The sequence below is a fragment of the Oncorhynchus gorbuscha genome, linkage group LG17 (genome assembly GCF_021184085.1).
Source record: "Oncorhynchus gorbuscha isolate QuinsamMale2020 ecotype Even-year linkage group LG17, OgorEven_v1.0, whole genome shotgun sequence".
Taxonomy (NCBI): domain Eukaryota; kingdom Metazoa; phylum Chordata; class Actinopteri; order Salmoniformes; family Salmonidae; genus Oncorhynchus; species Oncorhynchus gorbuscha.
In genome coordinates, this window is record NC_060189.1 from 1,095,430 (window position 1) to 1,113,301 (window position 17,872).

Genomic DNA, 17,872 nt, shown 5'->3' on the forward strand with positions numbered 1-17,872 from the left:
TCAGGCAGTAACCAATCTGCTTCAAGTTATCAGTTATCAACCTACCGGGGTATTTACAAACAGAACAGGAACTAAAGCATCCATGGTGTATAGATCACATCTTTACTAATGTTGCAGAAATCAGCTCTTATGCAGTATCCACACTAACCGGATGTATTGATCACAATATAATACCCATATCTAGAAGAAAAACAACGTCTGGACCTAAAAGTTGTGTATAAACAATCATACAAGAGACTTATTACTAGTTACTTATTCTAGTTACTGATAGGCATGAACATCCGGACACTGCACTCTAGTTACTGATAGGCATGAACATCCGGACACTGCACTCTAGTTACTGATAGGCATAAACATCCGGACACTGCACTCTAGTTACTGATAGGCATAAACATCCGGACACTGCACTCTAGTTACTGATAGGAATGAACATCCGGACACTGCACTCTAGTTACTGATAGGCATGAACATCCGGACACTGCACTCTAGTTACTGATAGGCATGAACATCCGGACACTGCACTCTAGTTACTGATAGTAGGAATGAACATCCGGACACTGCACTCTAGTTACTGATAGGCATGAACATCCGGACACTGCACTCTAGTTACTGATAGGCATAAACATCCGGACACTGCACTCTAGTTACTGATAGGCATGAACATCCGGACACTGCACTCTAGTTACTGATAGTAGGAATGAACATCCGGACACTGCACTCTAGTTACTGATAGGCATAAACATCCGGACACTGCACTCTAGTTACTGATAGTAGGAATGAACATCCGGACACTGCACTCTAGTTACTGATAGGCATGAACATCCGGACACTGCACTCTAGTTACTGATAGGCATGAACATCCGGACACTGCACTCTAGTTACTGATAGGCATGAACATCCGGACACTGCACTCTAGTTACTGATAGTAGGAATGAACATCCGGACACCGCACTCTAGTTACTGATAGGCATGAACATCCGGACACTGCACTCTAGTTACTGATAGGCATAAACATCCGGACACTGCACTCTAGTTACTGATAGTAGGAATGAACATCCGGACACTGCACTCTAGTTACTGATAGGCATGAACATCCGGACACTGCACTCTAGTTACTGATAGGCATGAACATCCGGACACTGCACTCTAGTTACTGATAGGCATAAACATCCGGACACTGCACTCTAGTTACTGATAGGCATGAACATCCGGACACTGCACTCTAGTTACTGATAGGCATGAACATCCGGACACTGCACTCTAGTTACTGATAGGCATAAACATCCGGACACTGCACTCTAGTTTGATAGGCATAAACATCCGGACACTGCACTCTAGTTACTGATAGGCATAAACATCCGGACACTGCACTCTAGTTACTGATAGGCATGAACATCCGGACACTGCACTCTAGTTACTGATAGGCATAAACATCCGGACACTGCACTCTAGTTACTGATAGGCATGAACATCCGGACACTGCACTCTAGTTACTGATAGGCATGAACATCCGGACACTGCACTCTAGTTACTGATAGGCATGAACATCCGGACACTGCACTCTAGTTACTGATAGGCATAAACATCCGGACACTGCACTCTAGTTACTGATAGGCATAAACATCCGGACACTGCACTCTAGTTACTGATAGGCATAAACATCCGGACACTGCACTCTAGTTACTGATAGGCATAAACATCCGGACACTGCACTCTAGTTACTGATAGGCATGAACATCCGGACACTGCACTCTAGTTACTGATAGGCATGAACATCCGGACACTGCACTCTAGTTACTGATAGTAGGAATGAACATCCGGACACTGCACTCTAGTTACTGATAGGCATAAACATCCGGACACTGCACTCTAGTTACTGATAGGCATGAACATCCGGACACTGCACTCTAGTTACTGATAGGCATGAACATCCGGACACTGCACTCTAGTTACTGATAGGCATGAACATCCGGACACTGCACTCTAGTTACTGATAGGCATGAACATCCGGACACTGCACTCTAGTTACTGATAGGCATGAACATCCGGACACTGCACTCTAGTTACTGATAGGCATGAACATCCGGACACTGCACTCTAGTTACTGATAGGCATGAACATCCGGACACTGCACTCTAGTTACTGATAGGCATGAACATCCGGACACTGCACTCTAGTTACTGATAGGCATGCACCCATCGAGAAACTGACTGTTAGAACTGCCAAATACCAATGTTTAGACGATGAAATTACAAAACTGTATGGCTGAAAGAGAATAGCAAATAAGTTTGACAACACAGCAGACTGACAAACAGAACATTGAGAATTCACATAAACTAAACAAAAAGAGGAGGAAACTATGGAACAAAGATAAATGATAGAAAAAAACGTTTGAGTACTTTAAATGAAATTCTAGGCAAACTTGGCTCCATCCTTCATTGAGGCAGAGGGCATGTTCATCACAAAACCCTTGGATATTGTCAACCACTTTAATAACTTAGTTGTTGAGACAAGATTAGCAAACGTAGGTATAACATGCAAACAACAAATGCATAGCCTTCATATTCATAACAGACCAAATAATGAAGCGCTGTAGTTTCGAGTTCCACAAAGTGGAAGTTTACATTATTTTTGCTAATCATTAAATGAGGACAAACCTGCCGACAATCTGGATGGTAAAATCGTTGACGGTTGTACCAGAATCCTGTTTGGCACATCTTCAATTTATGCCTGGAAGACAGTGTATATGCCCTCAGACATGAAGGGAGTCAAAGGTCATCCAGCTACCCAAGAAGAGCAGAGCACCCTCTAATGGTTGAATAGCTGACTCATCAGCCTGTTGCAGGTGAGTTTAGCAAACTTTTGGAAATGGATGAAATACAAAGTTACTTTACAGAAAACAAATTAGCAACAGACTTTCAGCGTGCTTATAAGGAAGGGCACTCAACATGCTCGGCACTGACACAAATGATTGGCTGAGAGAAATGTGAAGTAAGAAGCTTGTGTGAGCTGTTTTGTTAGACTTCATTAGCTTTTGATGTCATTGATCATAACTTATCGCTGAAAAAAAATATCGGTGTTATGGATTTGCATCCTTTGCCTTACTATGGATCGAGAGTTAACTATTTAATACAACACAGAAGGGTTTTGCTTCATGGAAGCTTCTCTCATGTAAATTCAGTTGTGTGGCGTACCAGAACAGAGGCTGGGAAACACACAGTATTAAATAGAGCCTTGACCACTTGGAACTCTCTGGTAACCCAGGTTACATGACCACTTGGAACTCTCTGGTAACCCAGGTAACATGACCACTTGGAACTCTCTGGTATCCCAGGTAACATGACCACTTGGAACTCTGGTAACCCAGGTTACATGACCCTTGGAACTCTCTTGGAACATGACCACTTGGAACTCTCTGGTAACCCAGGTAACATGACCACTTGGAACTCTCTGGTAACCCAGGTTACATGACCACTTGGAACTCTCTGGTAACCCAGGTAACATGACCACTTGGAACTCTCTGGTAACCCAGGTAACATGACCACTTGGAACTCTGGTAACCCAGGTTACATGACCACTTGGAACTCTCTGGTAACCCAGGTAACATGACCACTTGGAACTCTCTGGTAACCCAGGTTACATGACCACTTGGAACTCTGGTAACCCAGGTAACATGACCACTTGGAACTCTCTGGTAACCCAGGTAACATGACCACTTGGAACTCTCTGGTAACCCAGGTAACATGACCACTTGGAACTCTCTGGTAACCCAGGTAACATGACCACTTGGAACTCTCTGGTAACCCAGGTTACATGACCACTTGGAACTCTCTGGTAACCCAGGTAACATGACCACTTGGAACTCTCTGGTAACCCAGGTAACATGACAACTTGGAACTCTCTGGTAACCCAGGTAACATGACCACTTGGAACTCTCTGGTAACCCAGGTAACATGACCACTTGGAACTCTCTGGTAACCCAGGTAACATGACCACTTGGAACTCTCTGGTAACCCAGGTAACATGACCACTTGGAACTCTCTGGTAACCCAGGTAACATGACCACTTGGAACTCTCTGGTAACCCAGGTAACTCAAACCAGCATTACAACCAGATTAAAGAACACGTTACTGCACAAAGGGGACTGTGAAGAGTCACAGCCATTGTATATATTTGGTATTGTAATTTGCACTGTGTTATGTATTAGACCTAGATATTGTGTGTATGTACTGATATTTAGGCTACATGTGATGTTTTAAATGAATGTATTTCAGACCTTGACCAATAATGCTAATGGGGATCCTAATGAATACCAAATGCCTCTGACTTCGCTCCCCTCCTCAAGAAGCCAACATTCCCAACGTCTAAAACTACAGACCGGTCTCCCTTCTTTCTTTTCTTTCCAAAACGTTTGAGCGTGCTGTCTCTGATTAACTTTCTCTTTATCTCTCTCAGAACGATCTTCTGGACCCGAACCAGTCAGGCTTCAAGATGGATCAGTCAACCGCTCTTCTCTCTTCTTCTCTGTGTCACACAGGAAGTGGTGCAGGTTCTAATTAAGGCACTAATCTCCTGTCTGGACTACTGCGACTCGCTGTTGGCTGGGCTCCCCGTTAGTGCCATCGAAACCCCTGCAACTTACCCATAATGCCGCAGCCCGCCTTGTGTTCAACCCTCCCAAGTTCTCCCATGGCACCCGCTCCTCTGCACACTCCACTGGCTTCCAGTCTAAGCTCGAATCCACTACAATATCATGGTACCTAAATAAATAATCACAAACATCTAGTTCAATCTTGGTTTCATCAGACCAGAGAATCTTGTTTCTCATGGTCTGAAAGTCCTTTAGGTGCCTTTTGGCAAACTCCAAGCGGGCTGTCGTGACGTTTACTGAGGAGTGGCTTCCATCTGACCACTCTACCGTAAAGGCCTGATTGGTGGAGTGCTGCAGAGATGGTTGTCCTTCTGGAAGGTTCTCCCATCTCCACAGAGGAACTCTCTCAGAGTGAAAACAACAAAAAAATAACAAAAAACACAACAACAAAAGAAACCATTTGCCAAAAGCCACAAAATAACCCTGAATAAATGTCTGTAAATATATAAAACACCACGGGAGTCTTCTTACATTTGGGAACTTTTACAGTCCTATTGAGTTTTGGCCTTTCTAGGGAGTTTTTCCTAGCCACCGTGCTTCTCCACCTGCATTGCTTGCTGTTTGGAGTTTTAGGCTGGGTTTCTGTACAGCACTTTGAGATATCAGCTGATGTACGAAGGGCTATATAAATGAATTTGATTTGATTTGATTTGAACTTCCTGCCTGCCCGCCCCTTTTAATGGATGGGTTGAATGGGAACTTCCTGCCTGCCCGCCCCTTTTAATGGATGGGTTGAATGGGAACTTCCTGCCTGCCCGCCCCTTTTAATGGATGGGTTGAATGGGAACTTCCTGCCTGCCCGCCCCTTTTAATGGATGGGTTGAATGGGAACTTCCTTTTTAAAACCTCTTATAAAGTCGGTTTCCTGGGGATAAACAGGGAACTTGATATTATAATTGTCTGTTTGTTTCATATCTGCAAAGTCATTAAAATGCTGTCAGTTCCACTTTAAATCCAGACTACTGTGCTGTGTTTAAATCTAAACTGCCTGTTGTTCTGTGTTCAAAGGTTTTTCCCTAGGACTTATTACACATGCACACACACACACACACACACACACACACACACACACACACACACACACACACACACACACACACACACACACACACACACACACACACACACACACACACACACACACACACACACACACACACACACACACACACACACACACACACACACACACACACAGGCTCAGCCCTAAGCCATAGCAAAGGCACCTTCAGAGAGACTGATAGAACACATTTCTTGGAACTGATGAGATTTTGGTTAAAATTGCATCCCATAATTCATTATCTCCACACTCCTACTGTATGACTGTGGCTGCGTCCCAGATTGCACATTATTTCCTTCTTAGTGCACTATTGTTGATCAGGGGGTTCTGGTCAAAATATAACTTGATATTTGGTATTTATTTGTGATTAGGATGCCATTTGGGATGTCTAGGGGAGAGCCAGGACCAAAGCAACACGTGGAGAAAGTAACATGTTCTCAGATAAGACAGAAGCTGGAATGACATAGTGAAGTCAGCATGTTCCTAATGCAGAGAACGAGCTTCCAGCAACTACAAAAAAACAGCCCTAAAAAAACAGCCCCTGTTACGCCGAGTTATCAATGTAAGCAAAAACATTGTTTTTCGGTTGTAGAGTTGTGTTTAGTTGTTTTAGGTTCCAAACATCATGTTCTTAATCAATCTAGTGACTAAATTACAGGTTTAAAGTATCATGCTAGCTAGTCTTGGGTGTTAGACTGGGAGAAGTATCATGTTAGCCTGGGAGAAGTATCATGATAGCTAGTCTTGGGTGTTAGCCTGGGAGAAGTATTGTGTTAGCCTGGGAGAAGTATTGTGTTAGCCTGGGAGAAGTATCATGCTAGCTAATCTTGGGTGTTAGCCTGGGAGAAGTATCATGCTAGCTAGTTTTGGGTGTTAGCCTGGGAGAAGTATCATGCTAGCTAGTTTTGGGTGTTAGCCTGGGAGAAGTATTGTGTTAGCCTGGGAGAAGTATCATGCTAGCTAGTTTTGGGTGTTAGCCTGGGAGAAGTATCGTGTTAGCCTGGGAGAAGTATCATGCTAGTCTTGGGTGTTAGCCTGGGAGAAGTATCGTGTTAGCCTGGGAGAACTATCGTGTTTGCCTGGGAGAAGTATCATGCTAGCTAGTTTTGGGTGTTAGCCTGGGCGAAGTATTGTGTTAGCCTGGGAGAAGTATCATGCTAGCTAGTTTTGGGTGTTAGCCTGGGAGAAGTATCGTGTTAGCCTGGGAGAAGTATCATGCTAGTCTTGGGTGTTAGCCTGGGAGAAGTATCGTGTTAGCCTGGGAGAACTATCGTGTTTGCCTGGGAGAAGTATCATGCTAGCTAGTTTTGGGTGTTAGCCTGGGCGAAGTATTGTGAAGTATCGTGAGCACCTGATTGGTAGGGCTACTATTCTATCAAGACACGAGGAGCACATGACAAAGCCAATCAGGTGCTGCAGCTGTCCAAGCATGAATAGTCATTAAAAATGGTTTGAAAGATATCCCACAACATTCTCATTAAAGAGAGATGGAAAATGATGGTCAATATAGCTATTATGTCATCCACTGTAGTCACATTAAGATTGTAAGCTAAAATACAGTAGTTACGCAGCATTGTGATGTTGACGCATGGTTCATTTTCATACATTTCAAACCTATAGCATTAACTATTTACATCGACACAAACATGAAATGATGTCTGACATTTGTTGAAAGTAATGAGCGTTACAAACCAGAAACATGGAGATAAGACAGATATTATAAACTTCTCATCAGCTGTTACTTCCTTCTCAGGGCTGTGTTACTTCCTTCTCAGGGCTGTGTTACTTCCTTCTCAGGGCTGTGTTACTTCCTTCTCAGGGCTGTGTTACTTCCTTCTCAGGGCTGTGTTACTTCCTTCTCAGGGCTGTGTTACTTCCTTCTCAGGGCTGTGTTACTTCCTTCTCAGGGCTGTGTTACTTCCTTCTCAGGGCTGTGTTACTTCCTTCTCAGGGCTGTGTTACTTCCTTCTCAGGGCTGTGTTACTTCCTTCTCAGGGCTGTGTTACTTCCCTCCCAGGGCTGTGTTACTTCCTTCTCAGGGCTGTGTTACTTCCTTCTCAGGGCTGTGTTACTTCCTTCTCAGGGCTGTGTTACTTCCTTCTCAGGGCTGTGTTACTTCCTTCTCAGGGCTGTGTTACTTCCCTCCCAGGGCTGTGTTACTTCCTTCCCAGGGCTGTGTTACTTCCTTCTCAGGGCTGTGTTACTTCCTTCTCAGGGCTGTGTTACTTCCTTCTCAGGGCTGTGTTACTTCCTTCTCAGGGCTGTGTTACTTCCTTCTCAGGGCTGTGTTACTTCCTTCTCAGGGCTGTGTTACTTCCTTCTCAGGGCTGTGTTACTTCGTTCCCAAGGCTGTGTTACTTCGTTCCCAAGGCTGTGTTACTTCCCTCCCAGGGCTGTGTTACTTCCTTCCCAGGGCTGTGTTACTTCCTTCTCAGGGCTGTGTTACTTCCTTCCCAGGGCTGTGTTATTTCCTTCCCGGTGCTGTGTTACTTCCTTCTCAGGGCTGTGTTACTTCCTTCCCAGGGCTGTGTTACTTCCTTCCCAGGGCTGTGTTACTTCCTTCCCAGGGCTGTGTTACTTCCTTCTCAGGGCTGTGTTACTTCCCTCCCAGGGCTGTGTTACTTCCTTCCCAGGGCTGTGTTACTTCCTTCTCAGGGCTGTGTTACTTCCTTCTCAGGGCTGTGTTACGTCCTTCCCAGGGCTGTGTTTCTTCCCTCCCAGGGCTGTGTTACTTCCTTCTCAGGGCTGTGTTACTTCCCTCCCAGGGCTGTGTTACTTCCCTCCCAGGGCTGTGTTACTTCCCTCCCAGGGCTGTGTTACTTCCCTCCCAGGGCTGTGTTACTTCCTTCCCAAGGCTGTGTTACTTCCCTCCCAGGGCTGTGTTACTTCCCTCCCAGGGCTGTGTTACTTCCTTCCCAGGGCTGTGTTACTTCCCTCCCAGGGCTGTGTTACTTCCTTCTCAGGACTGTGTTACTTCCCTCCCAGGGCTGTGTTACTTCCTTCCCAGGGCTGTGTTACTTCCCTCCCAGGGCTGTGTTACTTCCCTCCCAGGGCTGTGTTACTTCCCTCCCAGGGCTGTGTTACTTCCCTCCCAGGGCTGTGTTACTTCCTTCCCAGGGCTGTGTTACTTCCTTCCCAGGGCTGTGTTACTTCCTTCTCAGGGCTGTGTTACTTCCTTCCCAGGGCTGTGTTACTCTGGTCACACTAGTTCTGACCAGAGCCCTATGGGCCCCCAAAAATATAATTGGTTGGCTGGTGATATATGGGGTTATTTAACCAGGTAGTGGTCACATGGATGTTAACTTATTGTATTTAACCAGGTAGTGGTCACATGGATGTTAACATCATCGTATTTAACCAGGTAGTGGTCACATGGATGTTTACAGATCTCGTTCACAGGGGAGACCTGGGGAATGACCTAAATACTGGAATAGTCTAGACTCGAGTTCTGAGGCTGAAGGGAAGCTATCTGGCTCTGGACAGTAGACACACACACACACACAATTACCTCTTTCTGTTTAAGCAGCCATCTCACACTTTGAGTTTCCTGTACTGTTAAACCACATAGTGACCCTGTACCACAGACCATCCATTGTCCTGCCCAGATTCCTGCTGTCTCTCTCTCTCTGTACTCTGACTGACTCTGTGTTTGCACAGCCATAACACACATCAAATATCCAGCTTGCACATCACAGGGGACTCAAGCATGCTGATAGCCCATGCCCCCCGGCTGTAACTGGGAGGGAGGGAGGGAGGGAATGTTGGGAGGAGAGAGACGGAGAGAGGGAGGAGAGAGAGTTCTACCCTTTCGCTGGTTCTATGTCGGGAATGGGAATATAAGATAATAGTTTATAGGAATAGAATAGAATAGGAATAGAATAGGAATAGGAATATAATAGGAATAGAATAGAATAGGAATTGAATAGAATAGGAATATAATAGAATAGAATAGGAATAGAATAGAATAGAATAGAATAGAATAGAATAGAATAGAATAGGGAATAGGAATAGAATAGAATAGGGAATAGGAATATAATAGAATAGGGAATAGGAATAAAATAGAATAGAATAGGAATAGAATAGGGAATAGGAATAGAATAGAATAGAATAGGAATACAATAGGGAATAGGAATAGAATAGGAATATAATAGAATAGGGAATAGGAATATAATAGAATAGGAATAGAATAGCATAGGAATAGAATAGAATAGGAATAGAATAGGAATAGAATAGAATAGCAATAGAATAGAATAGAATAGAATATAATAGAATAGGAATAGAATAGGAATAGAATAGGGAATATAATAGAATAGGGAATAGGAATAGAATAGGGAATATGAATAGGAATATAATAGAATAGGAATATAATAGAATAGGGGATAGGAATATAATAGAATAGGAATAGAATAGTGTATAGGAATAGAATAGAATATAATAGGAATAGAATAGAATAGGAATAGAATAGAATAGGAATAGAATAGAATAGGAATATAATAGAATAGTGTATAGGAATAAAATAGAATAGGGAATAGGAATAGAATAGAATAGGAATATAATAGAATAGTGTAGAGGAATAGAATAGAATAGGAATAGAATAGAATAGGAATAGAATAGAATAGGGAATATGAATATAATAGAATAGGGAATAGGAATATTAGGGAATAGGAATAGAATAGGGAATAGGAATAGAATATGAATATAATAGAATAGGGAATAGGAATATAATAGAATAGGGAATAGGAATATAATAGAATATGGAATATGATTATAATAGAATAGGGAATAGGAATATAATAGAATAGGGAATATGAATATAATAGGGAATAGGAATAGAATAGGGAATAGGAATAGAATAGGGAATAGGAATACAATAGGGAATGGGAATATGAATAGGGAATAGGAATAGAATAGGGAATATGAATAGAATAGGGAATAGCCTATCACAGTAGGACACTACTTCTCACCAGGGCCTTTGGGCTGCACTACATAGGGAATAGGGTGTCACTTCAGACTTAACCCAGCTGGGACCTGACCATCCGTTGTCTGCCTGCCTGCCTGCCTGCCTGTCCTCCTAATATATGCTATTTAGCAGACACTTTTTTTATCCAAAGCGACTTACAGTCATGTGTGCATACATTCTATGTATGGGTGGTCCCGGGGATCGAACCCACTACCCTGGCGTTACAAGCGCCATGCTCTACCAACTGAGCTACAGAAGGACCTCTCTGTCTGTCTGTCTGTCTGTCTGTCTGTCTGTCTGTCTGTCTGTCTGTCTGTCTGTCTGTCTGTCTGTCTGTCTGTCTGTCTGTCTGTCTGTCTGTCTGTCTGTCTGTCTGTCTGTCTGTCTGTCTGTCTGTCTGTCTGTCTGTCTGTCTGTCTGTCTGTCTGTCTGTCTGTCTGTCTGTCTGTCTGTCTGTCTGTCTGTCTGTCTGTCTGTCTGTCTGTCTGTCTGTCTGTCTGTCTGTCTGTCTGTCTGTCTGTCTGTCTGTCTGTCTGTCTGTCTGTCTGTCTGTCTGTCTGTCTGTCTGTCTGTCTGTCTGTCTGTCTGTCTGTGTAATATTCTGAAGGCCACACAAGTCAGAGATGTCCGTCAACATTGCAGATATGTATATGTATATATTTTCTCTCAAAGGAACAGAGAGAATTTCCCTTGTGAACATAGAAGGAATACAATCCAAAACACTAATTCAGTTTTCCTCCTTGATCGTTCTAGTTCACTTGATTTGCTTGGTGGCGTTTGCCAAATAGGCTATTTATTAAAACCACATTAGAGACAAATCATCCTGTCATCCTTGTTTAGTCAGGGTTGTCTCTTTTATTTATGTAAATTGTACGATGAGTGTCTATTCTAACAGAAACCAAACGGAGAAAATCTGTGCGTAATGCAGCCAGACGTTAGCAGCTTAGCGCAGCAGCCAGTGGGTGACGACACCTCGGAAGGAACTTCTCGGCGTTAGGACCGCGCACGGCTCTGTGAGTGCGCAAATCCCTCTGCACAGGGACTGCTCGTTCTCTCCATCAGAATAGCTCGGAGGCTGTTTTGCTGCGGTGTGGAGCCATCACCAACTCTCCTCCTCCCGCTCGGTCTTCTGATCCAGCAGAACACCGACCGAACCTGAACCATCTGGGCATATCTCCGAGGGACGGAGCTCTCCTTATGGGCTCACAATGCGCAGAATACGGGCCAACGCCATCGCAATCTTGACTGTAGCGTGGATCCTGGGAACATTTTATTACCTGTGGCAGGACAATAAGCCGCACACATCATCCCCGTCCTCGGCCTCGCAACCCCGCGTCGGGGACAGCAGGAGCCATGCCGGGCGACCTGACATCCACCGAGATGACAGTCACAGGACCATTCCGCTAATCGTAAGTGACAGATTGAGAGTAGCGGAGCTGGATTTGTTGATAAGAGAGAACAGTGATAGATACGGGAAGAGCGACAGACTGCGCTGCGGCGCTCTCTCTCTCTGCTGGAAGGAAAGCGGCTGGCTGTGTGAGACTGCAGCTCGCCGCACAGCATAGTCAGGGAGGGGTGGGTGTGTTTCATGTTGATGTGCGTTGGGTCATCTGTGTTGTGATGCACAGCTGGAGGTACTGTTCACCCACCTCCACACTAAACCTATGCTGCCTGAATGTATTTGACGCAAAGAACCTGTGCGTCGACGCAGTGGTCCATTTCATATACTTACACTGAGCTCTAAATAGCCTATGTTTTTTCTGAGTTGCATTATGCGTTATTTGTATGCCTTTCCCTCTCGTCCATTGCCCTTTGGTCAAAGGCTGCCACAGGACCCGAATAACCCATAAGAGGCTTTCCGTAAGACTCTGAAGGATGAGGGAGCAAACCGAGCTCGCCCTGAGAGCCGAGCCGTCCGCGGGTAGCCACCGTCTGGAGCATAGATACTCAACTGTTATGACTGTGTTGCAGAATCTAGAGCATATTCTCTGCGATATAAACCGAGACCCATTGAACATTTCGATACAAATACGGCATATGGGGTGGAGGACAAAATGTAGGTCTGTAGGCTTTACAGAGACGTTTCAGGGATGGATGATCTTTCTCTTATTTCGCCGTTTGACGCGTTTATTTCTTTTGGCGTCTATTTCCTTTGTCTAGATGTGATAGAGGTCTTTCCCGGGTCTTATCGCTCCGTGTGTCTAGATGTGATAGAGGTCTTTCCCGGGTCTTATCGCTCCGTGTGTCTAGATGTGATAGAGGTCTTTCCCGGGTCTTATCGCTCCGTGTGTCTAGATGTGATAGAGGTCTTTCCCGGGTCTTATCGCTCCGTGTGTCTAGATGTGATAGAGGTCTTTCCCGGGTCTTATCGCTCCGTGTGTCTAGGGGTGCATGGAAAATCACTGCTCTATGTGGTCGTGGACATGCCATTGGGAATTCTTGACATATTTTGAGTTGTATTCATTTGGCAGGAAAACTATAGGCCCACCTGCATGGTTGGGGAGGAACGGATTACCTTTAGAAAGTAACCTACCCAAACCTGCCCACCTGAAAAAAACTATTTTAGGATTTCACTGTCCGTTTTCATATCATCTACTCAGGTTAATGCCTATTAGAACTCTGACCTATAGGAAAAGAATGACATGTTCTCTTCAGGACCAATCATCTATTCTCAAGAAGCTTCACGTGTTCTTCACTTTGTTTCTCAATACCCAATCAGAGTGTTTATTTTTTTTGCGGCCTGTAATTCCTGACCGTTTAAAAAAAAAAAACATAACTATGAATGGAACATTTATAACAGGTTCTTGATGGAGCTGTAAAACGAATAAAGTTAAGGGACGAGAAACGGAACACTTACCTTGGGATAGTTTTTACTAGATCAATGAAATCCAGTCAGCTGTGCTTAGTGGCTCACGCATTGGAAGAAAGACCCACGTGCTGATGAAAGACCCACAGTCTGCATATATGGAGAAAGGGAGCAGGCTATATAATATGTTCCAGTCTGCATATATTGAGAAAGGGAGCAGGCTATATAATATGCTCCAGTCTGCATATATTGAGAAAGGGAGCAGGCTATATAATATGCTCCAGTCTGCATATATTGAGAAAGGGAGCAGGCTATATAATATGCTCCAGTCTGCATATATTGAGAAAGGGAGCAGGCTATATAATATGCTCCAGTCTGCATATATTGAGAAGGGAGCAGGCTATATAATATGCTCCAGTCTGCATATATTGAGAAAGGAGCAGGCTATATAATATGCTCCAGTCTGCATATATTATATAATATGCTCCAGTCTGCATATATTGAGAAAGGGAGCAGGCTATATAATATGCTCCAGTCTGCATATATTGAGAAAGGGAGCAGGCTATATAATATGCTCCAGTCTGCATATATTGAGAAAGGGAGCAGGCTATATAATATGCTCCAGTCTGCATATATTGAGAAAGGGAGCAGGCTATATAATATGCTCCAGTCTGCATATATTGAGAAAGGGAGCAGGCTATATAATATGCTCCAGTCTGCATATATTGAGAAAGGGAGCAGGCTATATAATATGCTCCAGTCTGCATATATTGAGAAAGGGAGCAGGCTATATAATATGCTCCAGTCTGCATATATTGAGAAAGGGAGCAGGCTATATAATATGCTCCAGTCTGCATATATTGAGAAAGGGAGCAGGCTATATAATATGCTCCAGTCTGCATATATTGAGAAAGGGAGCAGGCTATATAATATGCTCCAGTCTGCATATATTGAGAAAGGGAGCAGGCTATATAATATGCTCCAGTCTGCATATATTGAGAAAGGGAGCAGGCTTTATAATATGCTCCAGTCTGCATATATTGAGAAAGGGAGCAAGTTGAGAGGTACGAGTTTCCCACATTTTTTAAATTGTATTTATTTAACTAGGCAAGTCAGTTAAGAACAAATTCTTATTTTCAATGACGGCCTAGGTTTAACTGCCTTGTTCAGGGACAGAACGGCACATTTGTACCTTGTCAGCTCGGGGGTTTGCTCTAACCACTAGGCTACCCTGCCACCCCCAGATGAGGTAAACCATGAAGCAAACAGATCATGTGTTCTCTGATCTCAGTGTTTTATAGACCTAACTGTAGTAAAAAAAAACAATAGCACAATCACATCTGAGTTTTAGTTTTACAATGACTTGTGTGGAAAACATCTGCTGTTAATTGCACATGCAGAGCACCATCAAAGAGTGGCTGGGCCCATCAATAAAAACAATTGTAGGGGTGAACAGCAATATTCCAAGGTGCATTAAGGTTAGATGCTTTCCAAGGTGCATTAAGGTTAGGTGCTTTCCAAGGTGCATTAAGGTTAGATGCTTTCCAAGGTGCATTAAGGTTAGGTGCATTAAGGTTAGGTGCTTTCCAAGGTGCATTAAGGTTAGGTGCTTTCCAAGGTGCATTAAGGTTCGATGCTTTCCAAGGTGCATTAAGGTTAGGTGCATTAAGGTTAGGTGCTTTCCAAGGTTCATTAAGGTTAGGTGCTTTCCAAGGTTCATTAAGGTTAGGTGCTTTCCAAGGTTCATTAAGGTTAGGTGCTTTCCAAGGTTCATTAAGGTTATGTGCTTTCCAAGGTGCATTAAGAATTTCCAAGGTGCATTAACTCCAAACCGTAACCCTAACACCTAACCTTAACCTTAACCCCAAACCGTAACCCTAACACCTAACCTTAACCTTAACCCCAAACCGTAACCCCAAACCGTAACCCTAACACCTAACCTTAACCCCAAACCGTAACCCTAACACCTAACCTTAACCCCTAACCTTAACCCTAACACCTAACCTTAACCTTAACACCTAACCTTAACCACAAACCATAACAATAACAGGCCTAACCTTAACCCCAAACCCCAAAGCGTAACCCTAACACCTAACCTTAACCTTAACCCCAAACCGTAACCCTAACACCTAACCTTAACCCCAAACCGTAACCCTAACACCTAACCTTAACCCTAACACCTAACCTTAACCCCAAACCGTAACCCTAACACCTAACCTTAACCGTAACCCTAGCACCTAACCTTAACCCTAACACCTAACCTTAACCCCAAACCGTAACCTAACCTTAACCCCAAACCGTAACCCTAACACCTAACCTTAACCCCAAACCGTAACCCTAACACCTAACCTTAACCCCAAACCGTAACCCTAACACCTAACCTTAACCCCAAACCGTAACCCTAACACCTAACCTTAACCCCAAACCATAACCCTAACACCTAACCTTAACCCCAAACCGTAACCCTAACACCTAACCTTAACCCCAAACCGTAACCCTAACACCTAACCCACCCAATCCTAATCCTGAACATTCCATTAGTGTGTCTACAATATAGAATGGAACACCACCTTGTGCTCTCTGTGATGTTCCATGACAACAGGGTGCCCTCGACAACCAGGGGTTCCTGACATCATTCAGGATGACTTTATGCCCCATCATGAGTCCCTAGGATACAGTTATGGCAAGGAATTAGACCAAATATCTCTGGTTAGTGTGTCACCTCGCCTTTATTCCTGTCTTCATCATCTTTAAAACATTTTAAGAAGACGTTATAGGTGGGGTCCCCAATTCCATTTCCCGCCGTCAGCCGATGACAACTATCCCAAACAGACAACGGGCTCTATTTTAACAAACCTAACGCCATGGTACATCTGTGCCAAGGCGATAGCGCTATAGGTTTAGGAGTCTTTCAGAAATATTTGAACTATTTTCACTATGAAAATGATCCGTGCATTTGTTGGCGTTGGCGCAAAAAGGGGCAGTGTTTTGATGAATAAACAAGTTGTGGCTGTGTTGAGGCTGAGCCCTTTCAATGGCCAATCAGAACGTGCTCCGTAGCGAAATACGTGGTTGCTTCAAGTCGTGTATTTGCGGTGTTTTATGTATCGCGGTGGAATCAACTCCAATTCCAATGTTGGCCCATTACCGTTTTTTTTATGTCTTACCGAAACGAAATAACAAAATGTAGACCTTTATTTGCTAAATACGTTAACTTGAACCCATTTGACAGTCCACATTGTTGTCAGCATGTCTTCAATAGCGTTCACACTGATATAGGGACTAGGCCGACTGTAAATGACGTTATGGCTTAGCGTGGACATGCCAAAAATGGTCAATAAGCAAGATTCAATGAATTATAGAACAGGCCTAAAAAGAGAATAAATAATTATAATCAAATTATAAACAAAATAAAAACGTGTTGTAAATAGGCTATGTCACATTTACAGGCCCCATCATTTCTCTCCGTGGGCATAAAATATTAAAACAATGCAGACTATGGAGGGTTTTACGCACATCCAAACTTTCCACGGTAGCTGGACAAAGATCCTATATGAATAGAGATAATGTCCGCTCACCGTTCCACTGCTCCCCAATAGACCTGTGTTTTTTTTAACATAATCGGAACCATTTTACAGATCAGATCTCATTCACACATCTCCAGAAGTTTAATTGCAAGCGCGCCTCGGACGTTGTCCCCATAAAACCAGGAAGGGGAATCATTCTAATACGTTTGGTTGTAATAAAACTGAATGGAAAAACAATAATAAAATCGACAGGATCAAGACACGCGTTGCTGTTAGTGTTATTTATAGTAGGCCTAAAGCAGGGCTTGGGTTTTGAACACATGCAACGGAAAACAAGCCATTTCTACAGGCTACAGAGAACCTCTAAATATCAGGTTCGCCTCAATTCACCGAGGTTCTCATCCCTCGTTTCACGATGGACACGTGGCCTACATCTTGGAGGGGGTTTTACAGCACGTCCAAAACCCGATCTTGCATGGCTAAAATAATGTGGGCCAGCCTACAAAGATAAAAAGGGAATGTCAGCTCACTGTTTTACTCCTCTCAAACTTGATATTTGAATAAAGGTCTGGGGATTTACTATTTATTTCCTAGTGGTCTCAGGAGCCAGTCTTGACTACTTTGCGATTGCATTGGGCAACTTTACTTTAGAGGAGGGGGGCTATGCTTGGTTTTTATAACAAATCAAAATAAATAGGAAATGACATCTGTTTCTAACTAGGAAGTATACAGGCACATCAGGCTACTCTTGTTCCATGTTCATATGGGCAGTGTGTGCGTCACGGCTGCTGGTCCTTCTGTAGCTCAGTTGGTAGAGCATGGCGCTTGTAACGCCAGGGTAGTGGGTTCGATCCCCGGGACCACCCAT

At 43.8% G+C, this 17,872-nt stretch overlaps 1 protein-coding gene across 1 annotated transcript in view; it reads left to right on the top strand.

Moving 5' to 3' along the window:
• The first annotated feature begins 11,674 nt into the window (after window positions 1-11,674).
• Window positions 11,675-17,872, top strand: part of LOC124002266 (polypeptide N-acetylgalactosaminyltransferase 16-like) — a 75,383-nt gene continuing 69,185 nt past the window's right edge. Inside the window, exon 1 of the mRNA XM_046309641.1 lies at window positions 11,675-12,080. Within this exon, the coding sequence (XP_046165597.1) occupies window positions 11,880-12,080 (201 nt within the window). The 5' untranslated portion in view covers window positions 11,675-11,879. The remainder of the gene's footprint in view (window positions 12,081-17,872) is intronic.